The sequence below is a fragment of the Nannobrachium achirus genome (genome assembly GCF_963921795.1).
Source record: "Nannobrachium achirus genome assembly, chromosome: 19".
In the NCBI taxonomy this organism is placed as follows: domain Eukaryota; kingdom Metazoa; phylum Chordata; class Actinopteri; order Myctophiformes; family Myctophidae; genus Nannobrachium; species Nannobrachium achirus.
The window spans coordinates 11,373,771-11,391,465 of record NC_137826.1 but is presented as its reverse complement, the minus strand read 5'-3'; the positions used below and the strand labels follow the sequence as shown (position 1 = coordinate 11,391,465).

The 17,695-nt window shown below is 42.4% G+C and overlaps 1 protein-coding gene across 1 annotated transcript; it reads left to right on the top strand.

Moving 5' to 3' along the window:
- Positions 1-1,016: 1,016 nt before the first annotated feature.
- LOC308304607 (APC membrane recruitment protein 2-like) lies at positions 1,017-4,082 on the top strand (the record flags this gene model as incomplete). The annotated part of the gene is made up of 2 exons (XM_080749233.1): positions 1,017-2,051; positions 3,456-4,082. The coding sequence occupies 2 exons, from the start codon at positions 1,017-1,019 to the stop codon at positions 4,080-4,082; spliced, it is 1,662 nt and encodes a 553-aa protein (XP_080605359.1).
- Between the last annotated feature and the right edge of the window lie 13,613 nt (positions 4,083-17,695).

The following is a 17,695-nucleotide window of genomic DNA, read 5'->3' as shown; positions in this document are numbered from 1 at the left end:
CATTATACATAATACTCAAGATGCCTATTTGGAGTATCTGTTTGTACGTTCCAGAGTATGCAAAAACCCAAATCCAAAATATGTATTTGAAAATAACTAACTGAGCTCCAGTTAAGTGAAAAGTACCTTTTCTTTGACGATGGCTGGCCAGATTGCTGACATAGAAACATAGGTTTTTAAAAAAAAAACCTTAGAAGGATTCAAAAGACACTTATAGAATCGGGTCAAAATTCTAATTTTCACGATTTATCAAAAATAGCTGATCTACAAGCTCGCAGCGCGGCACTCGGTGCCGCGCTGTGAGCTTGTATATCTGCTATTTTTCAATATTTAAAGCCTAAAATAATGACGCACAAAATGTGTACCCGTTCTAAATGGATTAATATCTCTCTAGTCTAATGCATTGTATTTGTGAATGCATTGAATACGGTGCTATTTAGAGCACCTTATTCTGGTTCAATTGGTTATATCAGGTCAGGACAGGAGTATTTGGAATAAAAGAGTATAATTAGTCCTATTAATGGATTATTGCCTCATACTGCTTATGTAAACAAAGTAGTTGGACACAGAGGGAGAGGGGGGGGGGGGTAGACATGGAGCATGTGAGAGAGAAAAAGAGAGAGGGAAAGAGAAAGCTGTGTTTTGGGGTGGGTTAATGATGACAGCCTCTGGCTCTGCATTGCTGACGAAAGCTGCTTAGCTCCTCAGTTGCCATGGCGACCAGTGAGGGCAGCCAGAGAAAAAGAGGCAAAGGGGAGGGGCGGTTTGAAGGGAGAAATAGAGGAGAAAGGGTTGGATGGGAACGCTAGACAGAGGGAGGCAGGAATAGACAACTGAAAGAAAAACATACTGGAGGGAGGCAAGCGGAGGCGAAGCCAGCCTTTCCGAGTGGAAGAAAAAAAAGACCTAGGCGAGAATTAATAACAATCTCAGTCAGCTGATAAGGGGGAAATTACTGCAGTACGTGATAAGGGCATATAGAGAAAGGGCGAGATAGGCAAATAAATAGAGAGAAGATGGATGTACAATCGGAGAGCGTCGACCCCCCGCCTGGAGAACCCCAGCCTGCTGGCAAAATCCGAAAAGGATTCAAGCTGTTTGGCAAACGCAAGCCCGGTAGCATCTTCTCCATCCGCAAAGGCGAAGGGAACAACAAATCATCCATTGCCCGGAGCAAAACCCTGGACGGATTAACAGAGAACGCTGCACCGGAGTCAGAGCAGCTGCAGGAGCAGGAGCAGGAGAAGGTGGCAGAGGCGAATCCAGGGGTAAACGGGCAAACTGAGGAAGCGTCGTTTGGGGAAGATGGCGTTCTGGCTGCCGCGTCTCCTCCTCGCATGTCCATTTCCTCCACCACCTCTGTCAAGTCCGTCGGCTTCCTGTCGTTACTGCGTGGAGGCCGGAGGCGAGGAGGTGGCGACCGCCGCGTGCAAACGGTGTCCCATCCCGAGGTCCGACAGCGGCGGGGGCTGAAGAGTCTATTCAGAGGCGTGAGCTTCAGCCATAAAGACAAGGATGGAGCGGCACCACCGAGCCCTCTGCTCATGTCGTCCCGCACGAGCAGCGTGGAGATCATCAAAGAGCACCTGGGTCTCACCCCCAGGCCACCGCCTCGCGCTCTGGATGACCCCGATTCTGATACATCAGATACCAGCGATCCAGCCAGCCGCCTGACGCCAGAGGACAGCCCAGCCACGTCCCCATCAGAGTCCACGGCTCCCCGGGCACCTCCGGGAAATGTGAGCGAAACAACGGAACTTGCACCGCCGCCCGTGCCCACCACTGCGCCGCCTCTGGAACCAGGTGAAGCCAGTTTGAGCAACTTGCTGGCAGACATCTCATCTCTCCTGACCTTTGACTCGCTCTCGAGTGGCGGAGACTTCATGGCGGACGTGGAAGCGGAATGGGGCAAAGTTAGCCCGATGCGGGCAGGAGAGAAGCTCCCGTTGCCAACTGCATCATCCAAACCTGAATCTCCTTCTGCCAGTGTGATCACCACAGCGAAACCTTCTTGTCTCCCTGCCACGACGTCTGCGGCAAAGCCAACCTCTGTAAGCACTTTTCCCATTACCCAACCACCCTCCTACACCTCCATCATTACAACCAAACCTTCCTATTCAACCACCCCGTCAGTCAAGTCTAGTGCAGGCCCTACTCTGGCCTCTGAATCTACTACCACCTCTTTAATCAATCCCACCCCTATTGCCACAGCTACGATGAAACCTTTAACTGTTACTGTCCCTGTACCTTCAACAAGCTATTCAACTCCTGTAATGTCTTCATTTTCAAAATCATCTCCTCCCTTCAAACCAGCCCTCACCACCACAGCCACAACAAAACCTTTCACTGCACCCATAACCTCAACAAGCTATTCAAGTCCTGTAATGTCTTCCCCCTCTACAATAACTATTAAACCCACTCCATGCCCTGCTCCTGTTACTATCACAACCCCTTCTGTCACACCTCCTGCCACTGTACTTAGCACCGCGACTGCCAAATCGACTCCTGAGGCTACTCCAAATATTGTGAGCAGACCTAACCCTGTAGCTACACCAAATATCGCAATGAGCCCTTTAGCGACACCCAACATTACATCAGTAAATAAACCTAGCCCTGAGGCTGCACCAAATATTGCATCAGTAAATAAACCTAGCCCTGTAGCTGTGCCAAATATTGCAACGAGTCCAGTAACTAAGCCCAACATTGCAAGTGTTATTAAACCAAGCCCCGACGCTTCCCCACCTCCATACACACCTAAATCGGCGGTGGTGACCCTGAGCAATGCAACTCCAGTTCTTTCTACTACCCCTACACCAGCAAAATTGGACACCTCAGCCACCCAGGGCTGGTCTTCCCACAAAACTAACATGACCCCGGTTGTGGCTGAATCTAAAACCCAAACGTCACTGTCATCTCCCTGTACTGGGACATATCAACCCTCCACTCCGGCCCCAGTTGCCTCCTCTAAGATGCCAACTTGTCCCGCGCCTACCGTTGCCCCAGACTCTCCATGTGCAGCCCCTCTCCAGCCTAAACCCAGCCCTGACCCAATGGGCCGAACTAAGGATCTTCCATCCATGGTTCCTACCCCAGATCCAATAACGAAGGCTCCTCCTGATCCTGCACCTACCACTGCGCCCACAACCTCCACTAAGCCCCAACATGTGTCAACTCCCACCCCGCTGTCTTTAGATAAGACCACTGCCCCTTCGTTTGCAGCAGCTTGTTTAGATAAGATGCCCCCAGCTACTTCCACTCATGCCACTGTCCCTGCCCCTGTCCCTGTCCCCGTCCCTGTCCCTGTCCCCGTCCCTGTCCCTGTCCCTGTCCCTGTCCCTGCCCCTACTCCACCCCTCCATTCTTCTACCCCCACTCCAGCACCAGTTTCTCAATCCGAAGCTGCTCAATTCAAATCTACTGCCCCCGTCCTCATTAACCGTCCTGCTCCCACCCAGTCACCTTTGCTTGGTGAACCCCTGACCTCCTCTGCTAAGGTCAAGGCCAATGGTCAGACCTCAGCCAATGGGGGATTCGTAATCCCAAATGTCACGGATGGCCATGGAGGCCAGACTGTATCCCCTAAATATGAAGAACTGCTAAATGAGTCCCGCACGAACATCCAGGCCCCGAGCAAAGAAAAAAGGGCACTCAGTAAAATCCCTGTAGTTGGAGGGGGCCGGGGAGGAAAGCTTCCCCTACGTGACAACCAGCATGTCGACGATGGGAGTGATGGGAGCTTGGACCCGCCCACCCCGGTGCTGGAAGAGGAGCGGCCACGTTTTGGCCTGCAAGAAGCAGGTGTTAAAGATCAAACTGCCGATTCAGAGGCAGCAGTGCCTGCCTCTAAGCACAGCCAAGAGGAGAGTCAGAGTCAGAGTCAACCTCACCAGGCTAAGGTCGGAGGAGGATTACCACGTGAATCAAAGATCCCTGTGAAGCACGGGGCTCAGTCTCACCCAGCATCCCAAATCCCTCAAGCTAAAGAGCCTCCCCGTACCAGGATACCAGTGTCTAAGGTCCCTGTGCGCAGAGCTGGCAATAAGCCTGCAGCTGCAGGCATGGGCAGCCAAATTAGAAAATGAAAACAATGGACGAGATCAACAGATACCACAATTATGGCTTTGACCATCAATCTTAGTTTTGTCCAGTGCAACTACACAAGCATCCTTTTGCTGACACGTCCTTCTTTTGCTGCATTTCTTGTCTCGTATCTCTATAATTTCTTGGCTTTCACAACTACACCATTAACAGTGAAACAGCAGAGGAGGCGAGGAGGGCTGACTGACAGCAACTCAAGCACAACACATCTCTGTAAGGAGCCAAGAACAAAACAACCCCAGCCTGGCTCCTTGGTGCTGGGTCAAACCGGACATGCACTCAGGTAGGCTTCAAGGGCAGACCTGAACACACGAGAACATCAGAACTAAAGAGAAGCAAAGCAAGCGTTCTTTGTGGGAAGATTTGAGTATACAGACAGTTGCCAACACAACACGGGTGAGTGCCTTTTTAAAGGGTGCTTTTCCTACTGACTTATCAGAACAAACAAAAAAATATCAATCTTTTCTACGACACTTTTAACCTTTGTTACTTTTTTGTAGAACCTCCAAATAGTTTTTTTTTTTTTTCAGTAAAGCTCTTTGATTATTCTACTAGTCTTTTTGGTGTTTTCTTTTTCCTTTCTCACCTCTGTGCTGTCATGAGCAGCTAGAGCACCAGCCTCTCCACGAAATAATCTTCACAGCAGCAACAACAGCAATTCACATTCCACACCTATTTCTATGTAGCAAGAAAATGTGCCATTATAACCCAAGGGATTTGTCACCCTACATTCCAAGTGGGGTTTTTTGTTGTTGTTCCTTACCTGTACCCTTACCTCCCTCTCCTTCTGTACAAGGAACACAGTCAAATGCCACTGTGAGCTATGCAGTGAGGGTCTGATTGTGCTCTGGATGAGGTGGACTGGACAGTGGAGCAAAACTGGAATTTGGAGTCAGATGCTGCGAGGAATGCTTGGATAAGAACTTCCACTGTTATACAGATGTGCATCATTATCCTTATCCCGCGCTGTAGTTATCCTAACGATGAGAACAATATCCGTATCTGTATTTCTCATCTATGTTGTTCCCATTTCCTATTTAATCAATAAAATGATATGAGTACTCTTTAGTGTTTATTTAGTGCTTTTCACCTCGTCTTACTTTATTTATTTCGAAGACGTGGAGAGAATTTAGGGTTTGTATGAGCCACTCCTATAAGTGTAAACCTACATAAGTGTAGGTGTTTTCTGTTTTGAGTATCCTACTGCAGGGCAAGGGAGGACTAGGTTTCTCAAATGTCGAAGTGTAAACCTACATACGTCAAGTCAAGTCACCTTTATTTGTATAGCACATTTAAAAACAACAGTAGTTGACCCAAAGTGCTTTCCGTAACAAATAGCATAAAAAAACATACGTGTAGGTGTTTTGAGTATACTGCAGGTCAAGGGAGGACTATAGGTTTCTCAAATGTCAGAATGTACTCTTAAGTCTTAGCGTGGAGGAAATTAGCGTAGTCTCAAATAAATTCAGTGAAACTACTTTGTGGTAGCAGGTGCCCACCTGATAACCTACTATTACTCTACTCGTACATTTTTGTGGGCGGTTGTAGCTGAATAGGTAGAGAGAGAGGCTGTCTGGGTCAAACATTTCCCCCCCAGGTCAGCCAGTCTGTAGGCTATGTGTCAAAGTGTCCCTGAGGAAGACACCTATACCCTTAACTGCTCCCTGGGCACTACCTGTTTATTAATAGTGCTCCTGCTCCTAAAAGGGCGAATGCAGAGGACAAATGTCAGACATGTGCAAATGTACAATGACATACCCCAAAGGACTAGAGACAAAATTATTATTATTATTACCCTGCCCCACCTACCGTTAAAATCCAAGCTAGATCACTACGTTCTCTGCATATCACAAAATGCATCAGAAAGGAGCTCAATCTGGTGTGATCTCACTCTACTCTACTGTTCTAGTTTTAAGTAAGTGTTGAATAAGCGGTTGATGATGGATCGATAGGCCCATTAAGTAGGGTCATGGAGGTTGCACTTCCAGCTGAGAAGAACCCCAAAGCCTAAAGTGGAATACCAATGTGGGAATTCAACCACATGGGAGGAAGACTGTTAAATAAATGATTAAGTTAAATAAATATGGATATGGATAAATCCATAACCAAAATAAGACAGAGACAAGCCAAAGGACTATCAATAAATTGCTGTATTTGAAGAGAGTCAGACAAAGAGACAAACAGTGAGCTTACCATCCTAGTGGCAGCCTGCAAATTCTCTCTTCCAAAGATGGAGGTTAACATACAGTATATAAAGAATACAGTATATGACAGTAAGATCGTGGGACTCATTGATTCGTTCCCATATCAAAACAAGAAGACAGAGACACGTAGTGTTGGTAACTTTCCACTAGTGACATACAGTATAACCAAAACATGATGTCGTAGTCTGGGCAACCAAAGTTGCCATGACCTGTAATCCACTAGCCTGAACTTACAGTACGACCAAAACATGGTCTCCTATACTGTAAGTTCAAACAGTAGTTCATAATATAACCTTATATGGTCATATGAGCCTCATACACAAATCTTACAATTATGTATCATAATTCATATATCAAAGACCATTCAGAAACACCCCCACTTAGAAACATCCCCATTCAGAAACACCCGCACTTGGAAACAGGGATTGAGCATTCACCAGGTTAGAATGCTATTCATAGTTTGTCACACAGGATGTTTTCATTAGGACCTGTGCATTGGTAAAAAGCAACATTGTCAGCTGACAGACATCAGTCGCTAGGAAGAGGATGAAAAAGGACACACACACTCACTGATTATGTGTTAACATCAGAGAGGTCCTGTGATGTGTGACAGTGCAGTGCTGAAATACTTCACACAGGGGAACATTACATCTGAAAAGATTTGGTGCCAGGGATCCTCATAAGAATATTTTAGCTGTTAGATTAGATTTAGTTTTGTTTCGTTCAGAATTATATAACTCTGTATAGTTGCAGATATTTATAACAACAACATGATCTGAATAGTCATTCTCATACAGTACATTCTCTCACTGGGCTAAATTGGTAACATACCGGTACTGTAATAGTGAAATTAAACATTTAGCTGGGGACCCCTTGGATCACTCAGGGATCCTTGGGGGTCCCTAGACCCTACTTTGAGAATCACAGCCTCAACCAATCAAGTGCTGTTTTATACGTTGTCGCACAACAGTTCTGTACAGTTAAATCTTGCAGGTCTCCTAGTTTTGCTATTTTTTAGGGAAAATAATATGTTTATTTAAAACATTATTGATTTGATTTATTTTGTTGTTGAAAATTTGTGTCCATAATGGCATGCCCAAATTCAGGATGGCTGGTTGAAAGTGGTTTAATGCCTGCAGGGTACGAGAGAGAGAGAAAGGGGGGATGCATTTTATCTGTTCCACCAACACATTTCCACTCAGGCTTGCCATGTAGAAACGGTGGCATTCCACTGTCTTCCTCTTTGCAAGCTCCATCCATGCTCAGTGACCCGGATAGCCGACGCATGAATGTCAGCAGAGCCCCAGCCAATCAGCTGTCGGAGAGAAACACGGTCAATTGTGGTCAACTGTGCTAATCAGAAAAAAAAAAAAAACGTTTGACAACTGTGTCAGAGCTATTCTTAGTATAGTGTGTACTAAGAACACACACACACATGAAAAATGCATGAATAATGTGATTTGCACACTTCAATGTCTTATTGTAGTTCAGAGTATGCATTATGTGTGATCTAATTGCAACAATATGGAGAGGAGCTGATAATTATTTAGTGGGGGGAGAAGAATAGAAATGCCATTCAGACAGAAGAATACAGCCTTACAGAGAATGTTCTTTGTTCTTTTTTAATAAAAAAAAAAATAACCTTAATCTGCTGGCAAGTAAAAAATGAAAATAAAAAATAGACAATAAGCTGTGTTGAACTCTCACAAATTCCAAATTGGCATACATTTTAGAGGACCTAATGATATGTGTTTTCTTTTCTTTTTTTTTAATGTTAAATAATGGACATCCTCTAACATTTATAACATTTCCTTAGTGGTTTTTGCTTTAATTTAGGCAGAACAGTGTAGACCAGTGGTTTTCAACCAGTGGTCCTTTGGAGGATCCCAGGTGGTCCCCAGCTAAATGATGGAGAGTTGGTAACCAAATGGACCCTTATAGATCTTTAACTCTTGAGAGTGTATGGATCCTTACGGTTCCATTTGGTTTCATTTTATGCTCTCAATAGTGAAATTATAGTTAAACACCTGCATTACTTAATTTACAAGAAGTCTACAATTAGAGAATGTAGAAATGTTTTTAGTTTGATCAACATTTGCCTGTTATCTCTCATAATGGTACCACATCAACCCAGCATGGAATTATGGACAAAATCTTTATCCAATGATAACAAAATATATTCAAAGTTTTGGGTCTGAGGGGCTAAATCTCATCAAATGGTGGGCCGTGTCATAAAATGCAGAATAGATAATGGACCTTGATGTGAAAAGGCTTGAAAACCACTGGCGTAGACAACAGGGGCTGTTAAGTATGACATCATTTTGTAGGCAGAAGAGAATTTCTGCCCCCAGTTTCCATGAATCTTTTTACTATTTTTACTATTTACACATTTTTCTTCTCTTTGTTGTTGAAAGGAAAGTGTTAGAATTATACTTTAGTCGTTATTTTTGTCTCTGATCTGTTGAAATAGCGAGGGACAGAAAATGCTCTGGGGGCAGAGTTCTCCTCTGCCTACAAAATGATGTCACGGCTTAAAAGCACCACAGGCCTAAGGAGGGGTCCCCACACCCCACACCTGACCTTTCAACTCTCCCGCAGGCCGGATCCCAGGGACGTGCTGGCCATTGGGAAAAACTGGACAACTCCCGAACGGCCGGTTCATTCCCGGCCAGTCCAGGCCGGCCATTAGGAAAAAAAAAATACAAATAAAATGTCGGCCTTCGTTCCATTTTGGGGGCTGGGTGGCCAAGAAAGTAAATCGTCACTGTCGGGCAGAAAACCTCGTATCTCCAAGTTTCAAATTTGTAATTTTTTTCGCAAAGCCCTGCTTCATCGTACAAGGCTGTCGCACAAAAGTAATGAAAACAGCAGATCTACAAGCACACAACGCCTCACGGTGCGAGGCGTTGTGTGCTTGTAGATCGGCTGTTTTCACTAGTTTAAATCATTTTTAAAATGATTAATACAAAACAAACGGTTTTGGACATACAAGGTTTCAACCCGACAACGACGAAATATAACTCATATAATTACCGACTGGCTTGTCACTTGTCATGATCTGAAATGGCAAATCTTTGAGTAGCAGCAGCGCTATAGAGAGAGATCTCTCTCTCCATAGCAAATGAGGGCCTCTACAACTCTTTTTCCCGGGCTGAATCAGGGGCCCAGCACGTCCCTGCCGGAGCCTGTAGTGAGGTTGAGGTTTGGAGGGCTGATGTGAGTCAGGAGGGGGGGTCTGGTGTTGGGAAGCAGGACGGTCGGAGACACATTTTGTTTTTTTTTATAAATAAAGCATTATGGCCACACCACACAAACAGGCCCTCTGTTCCCCTCACGACGCCGGAGGACATGAGGAAGAGAAGAGAGCTTCAACACTTTGACCAGGAGGAACACGTGGACTTTACCGCATCAGCTTCTGATTTAGCCCATACGTCATGGGGCAAAACAGAGTGTTTAAAAGAACAATATTAGCTCCAGGCTCCGTCTCAAGACACAGTACTTATGTGGGATCCATGTAATGATGGTCGTTTGGGATTAAAAGGAGCTTATTATTATAAGCTCCTTAAGTAACAAGAAATCTTGTGAAATACAATGTTGTCAACCAATCATCAAGGACGATGATACACGAAAGAAGAAGATTATACTGGAATAGGGCTGTGGCTATCGATTATAGATCAAATTATTAATTTGATTCATTTTTTTTATATATATATATTGGCTGAAATCAATGAGTATGATTATCTTATACTTTGCAGTACAGAAAACATAGTGAAACCAGCCAGTCTACAAGCGTGGACGCATTGTGGGCTTGTTGTAGGACAGCTATTTTCCAGTTTTTAGTTATTTTATTATTCTTGCTAGTAATGATAGTCTAAAATGTTGACTGAAGGTTAAAAGTGGTTCTAAATTTCCCCCAAATCAATTATTTTATTAAAATTGAAAGTAGTTCTATGTTTAACTGTTGCACTCCTATAATGGATAGATAAGGTAGACTATGGGGTTCAAAAACAACAAAAATAGGTTCAGGCCGCTATGCAGCCCTCTCATCTAGAGTTCGGGCAGCTATATGTGGCCCTCACACCTACGTATCACTTTCAATCCGACCGATATGCCCATATATGGAGATCTCTGTTGCATCGTCAATCCGACCGATATGCTCATATATGGAGATCCCTGTATCTGGGCATAGCTGCATTGGGAATTCCTTATGTGGTTATGGCTGATTCATAGCAATCAGGGAACCCATCGCCAAAAAAAGGAAAGAGTCATAGTGACATGAGCGTGGTGACTCAGTCCATCCATCACCAGCCGGACGGTCCTCCCTTAAGCCAATTTTAATATCCTATAGGAAGAGCAAAATAGCTAAAAATGCCTAAATGTCATAAAACTAAAGCTCAAAATGTCATATCTTTTCAAAAATAGTGAAAATTGCTGGGCTACAAGCTCATAAAATCACTAGAAGGGCTATTTTATATATATTATATATTATATCAAAATTGTATCACCTTATGTGTTCCTACAAAGGATTATACTTATTCACACTTTACAATGTCGGCTACTACAATTTGTATGTATTTCAAATGAATCAGTAGGCTATCTATCTACTGTATGCAGTCTCTCTTGTTTTTCAATTGAACAGCCCGTCTCGTTTTGGAACAGAACAAGATGACTCCCCACAGGTAGAGCTGGATGCTGGGGTAAACAGGGGCTCGGTCACGTGCTTGGCCGTGATGAATTACGTCATGCTTCGTAAAAAAGTCCTGCGTGGCAGACAGGAAGCTGTGCAGATCACATGATGTCTGTTCAGAAATACATCCATTATAATATGTGCTCTTTGGTGTCTGTGTATGTAGGTGGCAGAGCTGTTCCGTTCCCGCACACAGGCACATTGTACTGTGCTGTAGCTGTAAAGCAATTTGCAATGAAGTGTGAAGGCTGTAATCGAATGAAATCATTCCTGCAAGCCCTGCTCATGTGAAGATGAAATTCTGAGAATTAGAATCCCAATTCTGGGGCAAACATTCAGAGAGAAAATTGCAGATCTACAAGTCACATCGCAATGCATTGTGATTTGTGAGTGTGTGTACAGTATATCGTCACTGTCAGGCAGAAACCTTGTATCTCCAAGTTTCAAATTTGTACATTTTTTCGCTAAGCAAGGCCCTGCTTCATCATACCGTTGCACAAAAGTAGTGAAAACAGCAGATCTACAAGCACACGACGCCTCGCGGTGCGAGGCGTTGTGTGCTTGTAGATCGTCTGTTTTCACTAGTTTAAATCATTTTTAAAATGATAAATACAAAACAAATGGTTTTGGACATACAAGGTTTCCACCCGACAACAACGATATGTAGGGTTCAAGTGGTTTACAGAAGGCTCATGTTTAATTAATAATGCTTATAACTCTGAAAGCTGCTCACATGATTTCCCACAGTGTTTTCATGCCTGTTACTGCGATACTAAACACTGGCCTTGGGTGGGGAAGATAACAGAATATGCTGTTTGGATATTCAATACTTGCAGGTTCGTAGCAAACTGTTTTAGCATCGTCAAGGCTCAGCCTAAGAGAAGCCTTGTCCCACATGATGTTCTACAAGTTACAACATGCATAATGCACTGAGGCAGTCCAGAACTGAAAATGTTTAAACATTAACACACACAGTTTACAATTTAAGCGTTTAAAAGACGCTCTTTTTATCCAGAGCGTTTTACAGTAAGCAAGGACAGCACAAGGTAATACATCAAATACATAGAATGATAGAAATAAAGTAATCTACTGTAGGATCGTACGTAAACCAAGAACCTATTATCGGTTTAACAGTAGATTAACCAAAAAAAAAAAATCTATAATCGTCTCTTATGGGGGTCCCTCCCTGGCCCAAATGTATTTTTAGTTGGTGGTCCTCAGTCAAATACATACTGTACAATTGGGGGTTCTTGACGTGAGCATGTTTGAGAACCACTATAGCTACTAGATGTGTTTGTGTCTGCCTTTAGTCTATGTCTACCTCTGGAGAGAGAGAGGATGTGCTTCCTTAGAGCCTAATTTAGCATGCTTCATTCCACGTTTCCATGCCAACCCCACTAGGTCAACCAATGAGAGGCTGTGAGAACAGGAAGGAGGGGTTTAGATGCAGGAGGGCCCTAATGAGTGCGTTTACACAGTGACCATGCATGCAAATAATTAGGCAATTAAGTGTTTTAGCATTGATTTCTTGAATTATCTAAAAATCACTGCAGTAATATATATATATATATATATATATATATATATATATATATATATATATATATATATATATATATATATATATATATATATATTTATTATTTTCTTTTTTGATCATTGAATATGTTTAACCATTTAAGCCCTATTTTATACTTCCCTCCCCGATATTTTGACACGGTATATGCAACATAGTGATGTAAAGGTTATGTGGTTAAGATATGTTTGTGTGTGTACTGTACTGTCCGATCAAAAAGAATCATAGTAGGAGATTACATGGTGGTGATTGCAAACATCCAGTGGGCTGTGGCATTGCACCACATTGTAAGACAAAACATGAAAATCCTGTGAAGTCGGCAAGTGGGTTATGGGTTTTGGAATGTTAAAAATATATCTTCAGATGCACCAGAACCCAGATATGTTCGCTGAAGCAGCACAACACATCCCTGCAGTGGGAATACCTGGCAGTAGTAAAAACCTCTCTGAGATATTATTAACCACTTAAACCCTAAATAATTTATTGACTGCGGGGTCCCCCCCAGGGGTCTGTTCTCGGCTGTCAAAAATAGCAGATCTATAAGCCCACAAAGTGCCATTTTGTCAGACATGGGCATGTATTTGAAATTTGTTTAAAAAATACTATTTTGAATTTGGCTGGAACGGAGGTCAAGATACTTTCAGATATTGCATTTTCTGTATTTGAAATACAAAAGAATGCATTAGTCATTTTGTAATTTTATTCTCAAATTGACACATGTTTAAACATTTACACAGGTTTATACTGTGGAATAAAAAAGAGAGAGAGAGAGAGAGAGACAATGTGAGATGTGATGTCACTTCTACTCCGCCTCTGATTGGCTTACCCACCCTTCAACCACAGATGAGAAGCAGATTAGAGAGGGTCAGGGTCTTGAGAGAGACTTCATATCACCTTGTCTCAACAAGTGAATAAGCCTCATGGATTTTCCTTATAATGGCCAGACAAGCCCATGATGCTATATGACAGTAGTATCCTGATCATTATCCTGGTGTCAGTATCCTGCTGGTGTAGGTATCCTGGTCAGTAACCTGGTGTCACTATCCTGATCAGTATCCTGCATTCACTATCCTGGTCATTATTCTGGTGTCAGTATCCTGTTTAGTAATCTGGTGTCACTATCCTGATCAGTATCCTGCTTTCAGTATCCTGGTCATTATTCTGGACTGGAGTCAATATCCTGTTCAGTAATCTGGTGTCACTATCCTGGTCATTAACTGTTGTCGTTATTTTACAATAAGTTGTATTGTTTTATTTTCCAAGTTCATAAAATTTGAGAAGTTACTTGAAGTCACATTTATTTATACATTAATTTATTTATTATGTCATTTATGTCAAGTTATAGTGTTATTTGTGTCAAAGTCACGTTTTGCATCTTGTTGGGCTGATCTCATGTGAGATCAGTCACTCGTGTCTGCCTGTGCTTCGAAGGAATTACACCTGTTGTCATCCTTGTCAATATTCTGTTGTTATCCTGGTCAGTATTCTGGTGTTATCCTGGTGTCTGTGAAGTACAGATTTAGAGGCAGATCTGTGTACGAGTGCATTCAGTCACATGTCATAGTTCTAGTCCAACTTTTGACAATAACAAGGTCACCCTGGCCTGCACTCTCACACACAGTAAACATTTTGGCTGCCTGCTCCAAACACCATGAAAAACACTCTGCTTAAAGTACGATCAATTCATTCTTAGAAATTCTGACACAGGTCATTGATTTAATATTTGACAATCAATCTTGGCATGATTTTTTTTAATAAAATGTATTTTCATGTATTTTTAAAATACAAAATACTAAGGAATCAAGGATACATACTGTAACTCTCCAATGTTAATAACATAATCACTGGCCTTCAGGCATAACCTGATGAAGTTGGCTAATTAAAATGCAGCAGATGGGTATTCTGGATCTGGACGACCTACTGTAAATGAGGCCATCCATTCACACACACATTCAAGGTGTGGAATTAGCAGTGTATAATTGTGCAAAAATAAAGCGATGGTCGGCTAACCAGGAAACCCCCCCATGTCTGCTCATTGTACTTGTTTCATCTATGCAACAGTACTGTACCATGCAATATAGCAGTGGTTCTCAACCTGTGGGTTGGGACCCAGGGTCCTCACGTGTCTCTTTGGGGGGGTCCTCAGATGACAGTGAAGGGACAATTTAATTACATTTTTTAAGACCTTCTTAATACCTAAAAAAAAAGAAAAGGCCATTAATTGAATACTTTTGATGGTCTGCACTGCAGACCATCAAAAGTATTCAACAAACAAAAAAATCAAACCTCGGTTCGAAGTGAAGCGGTGAACTTTTATTCTATGTGTTCTAGAGCTATGAACCCTGTATATACATTCGGTTCGATGTGAAGCGGTATGTGTTCTAGAGCTGCAGTGATTTTATCTGGAGGGCCGAATTGTCATGTGAAGCTTGACCAATCCTCAAAGTATTGGACATTTTTAATCATCCAATCATCAGACCGGGACGGACACTACACACATATTCTGGACGTACGGGACAGATAAAACCTGTTCATTCTGGACTGAAATGACCATATATGGACGTGGGGGACACACATGGGACACACATTTACGGACAGATAAACCCTGTTCATTCTGGACTGAAATGACCATATATGGACGTGGGGGACACACATGGGACACACAAAGCCACTCCTTGGAAGCGGCTTTCACCGCTTCAAAAATGGGTCAAACACACATTTTCTGTGGAACCGAGTCAAAACTAAATGTAATGCCTCAACTTTGGGGGGTCACAGCCTAAAAATGTTGAGAACCACTGCAACTTACACTTGCATGTTCTCTTTAACACGACCAGGTCGAACATGTCTAATAAATTGCAAAAAAAAGACTATCCATCGCAACAGATCATTTGGAATATGAAGCATTTATTCATATATTCGTACAAAAGCATTGCACACATCAGTTATATAAAAAAATATATATAGCGTCCATTAAAATAACCGTCATTCGTATATAATATATAAAATGTATGAAATGTAATCAAAATGTCAGGAGGCCGTGTTTGCCAGGCTTGTGTTGCAGTGACATCCAGTACAGAGGATGCTGTTGTCATGCTGTGAACTGGGAACCACTGTACTGTGGCAATCTGAGGTCACAGGAGGCCTTGTTGAGTCACCCAGGGGGACGCTACAACACATGTGCTCTGTAACCCGAGCTACTGTCCTCTCTTCTACCACTCTATCTGTTGGAGAGAAACAGAAAGCCCGGAGGTCGCAGAACCAACAATCTGCAGTTTGGCACTGCTGTGCAAATGTCAACGCGTTTAATGAAAACAGACGACGGGTTGCTTTCGACCTGTGCGTAATCTCTCACATAACCATACATTTTGTCTTGGGTCACAGGGGCATTTCACAAAAAAAAGCCCAATTTTGTTCTTCTCCATAGTCTCACGTCGTAAATTATAGCAATTATAACAAATTTTGTCTTGAGAGAGATTGGGATGATAAATTAAAACTATGACCAACCACGCTCTAATTCTAATTAGAGCGTAGTTGGTCATAGTTTAAATGTATCATCCCGAATCAAGTTGGAGACCTTGATTCCAGGTAGTGTTGAATACAGCTTTGTGAAATAATGAAAATGAAAACTATTGCATGGCGTACCGTTAAAGCCTCACCGAGTTATACAGCTGGGAATGTACAGTATCCTTTTCAAATAACTATTGCTGAGTTATATACTTGACACATGAGACAGGCGCTTTGTTAAGCAAATCAAATCAAAAAGTATTACAAGCAAACATCTAATGAACAACAGATTGTAGAGAAATCTTGCTCAAAGAATAAATTAAATTAAAGGCTGGAACAAAATACTGTTTGAATAACCGGTATCAAGAGGGTACATTTCCCATTAATGATACGATACTGTAGAGACAACAATCAGTTAAGAAATAGTGCAACAGAGTGTTGCGTGGCCTAGTTTACAGTAACATACCGTATCATTTGAATTTCCTGAGACATGTTTAGATGGCAGATGGCTATGACTTACATAAACATGCAAATATATTCATATATTTGATAAATGCCAGCACATTTGTGAATATGCATCACTCAGGATTAATTCTATTATTTTCTAACAGATTTGTTTGAATAGAATTGGATTATTAGAAAGACCTATAGCACCATTTCAGTTAAATGAAAGAATATATAGTTGCAACAATAAGGACCTCTGCTGGTGAATAGTTGAAAGAGCGTGTGTACTGCAGCAGACTGTATTCTGCTAAATTGTAGTCATCATCATCATCAATCACAGTGGCACAACATTGCCTCCTAAAGGCGGAATAGCCGATCTACAAGCTTATGCCCCCCCCTGTCCACTGTGAAGTATACAGTAAAGAATAACAACCCTTCACAGGGTGTGAGTGAACGCCATCACACCTGGTTCACTCACTATCATGCTCTGCAAACCACACTCGCTCCCATCAAACATTTATTTCTCATATTTGGTCTTTTTTTATATTAACCACTTGAAGCCTATAGTGTCCATATTCTGAGAACTTTAGCCAAAAATAGCAGATCTACAAGCTTGTAGATCGGCTATTTTTGGCAAAAAGGTTTGGTGTAGTGGGGGAAAAAGAGCAGACTAAGTACAGAGTGAAATATAAACTTATAAAGTATTGACGATTCAAGTGGATAAATATCTGAAAACACAAATTGACATGAATCCAAAATACACTGATGATCGTGCTGTCATAGAATGAAACTATATGGAATCTCTGAAGAGGTTGTGGGGGTCCCTGCTTCATCTCTCTCTCGTCTAAGGGGTCCTTGGCCTGAAAACGTTGAAGAGCCCTAGCCTGCTAGGCTATTTGGTCTGTTTGCCACTGGACCTTTTAGAGGAGAGGTGGACCACTACTCAGAATGTACACATTTGTTACACCTTTACAGAGCTACAAGCCTGGTTTCAGTGTACCTGGTGTGCCTCTTTTAATAACGAATAAAAACGATGAGTTTACTTGAGTATTTGTATTTGTGGCTACTTGGATGACTTTCACGCCACTACATTTCAAATACAAATGTTGTACTTTTGACTCCACTGCATTTCATATGAATATATGAAAAAGAAAATGTACTTTGTAATTTGTACTTTTGAAT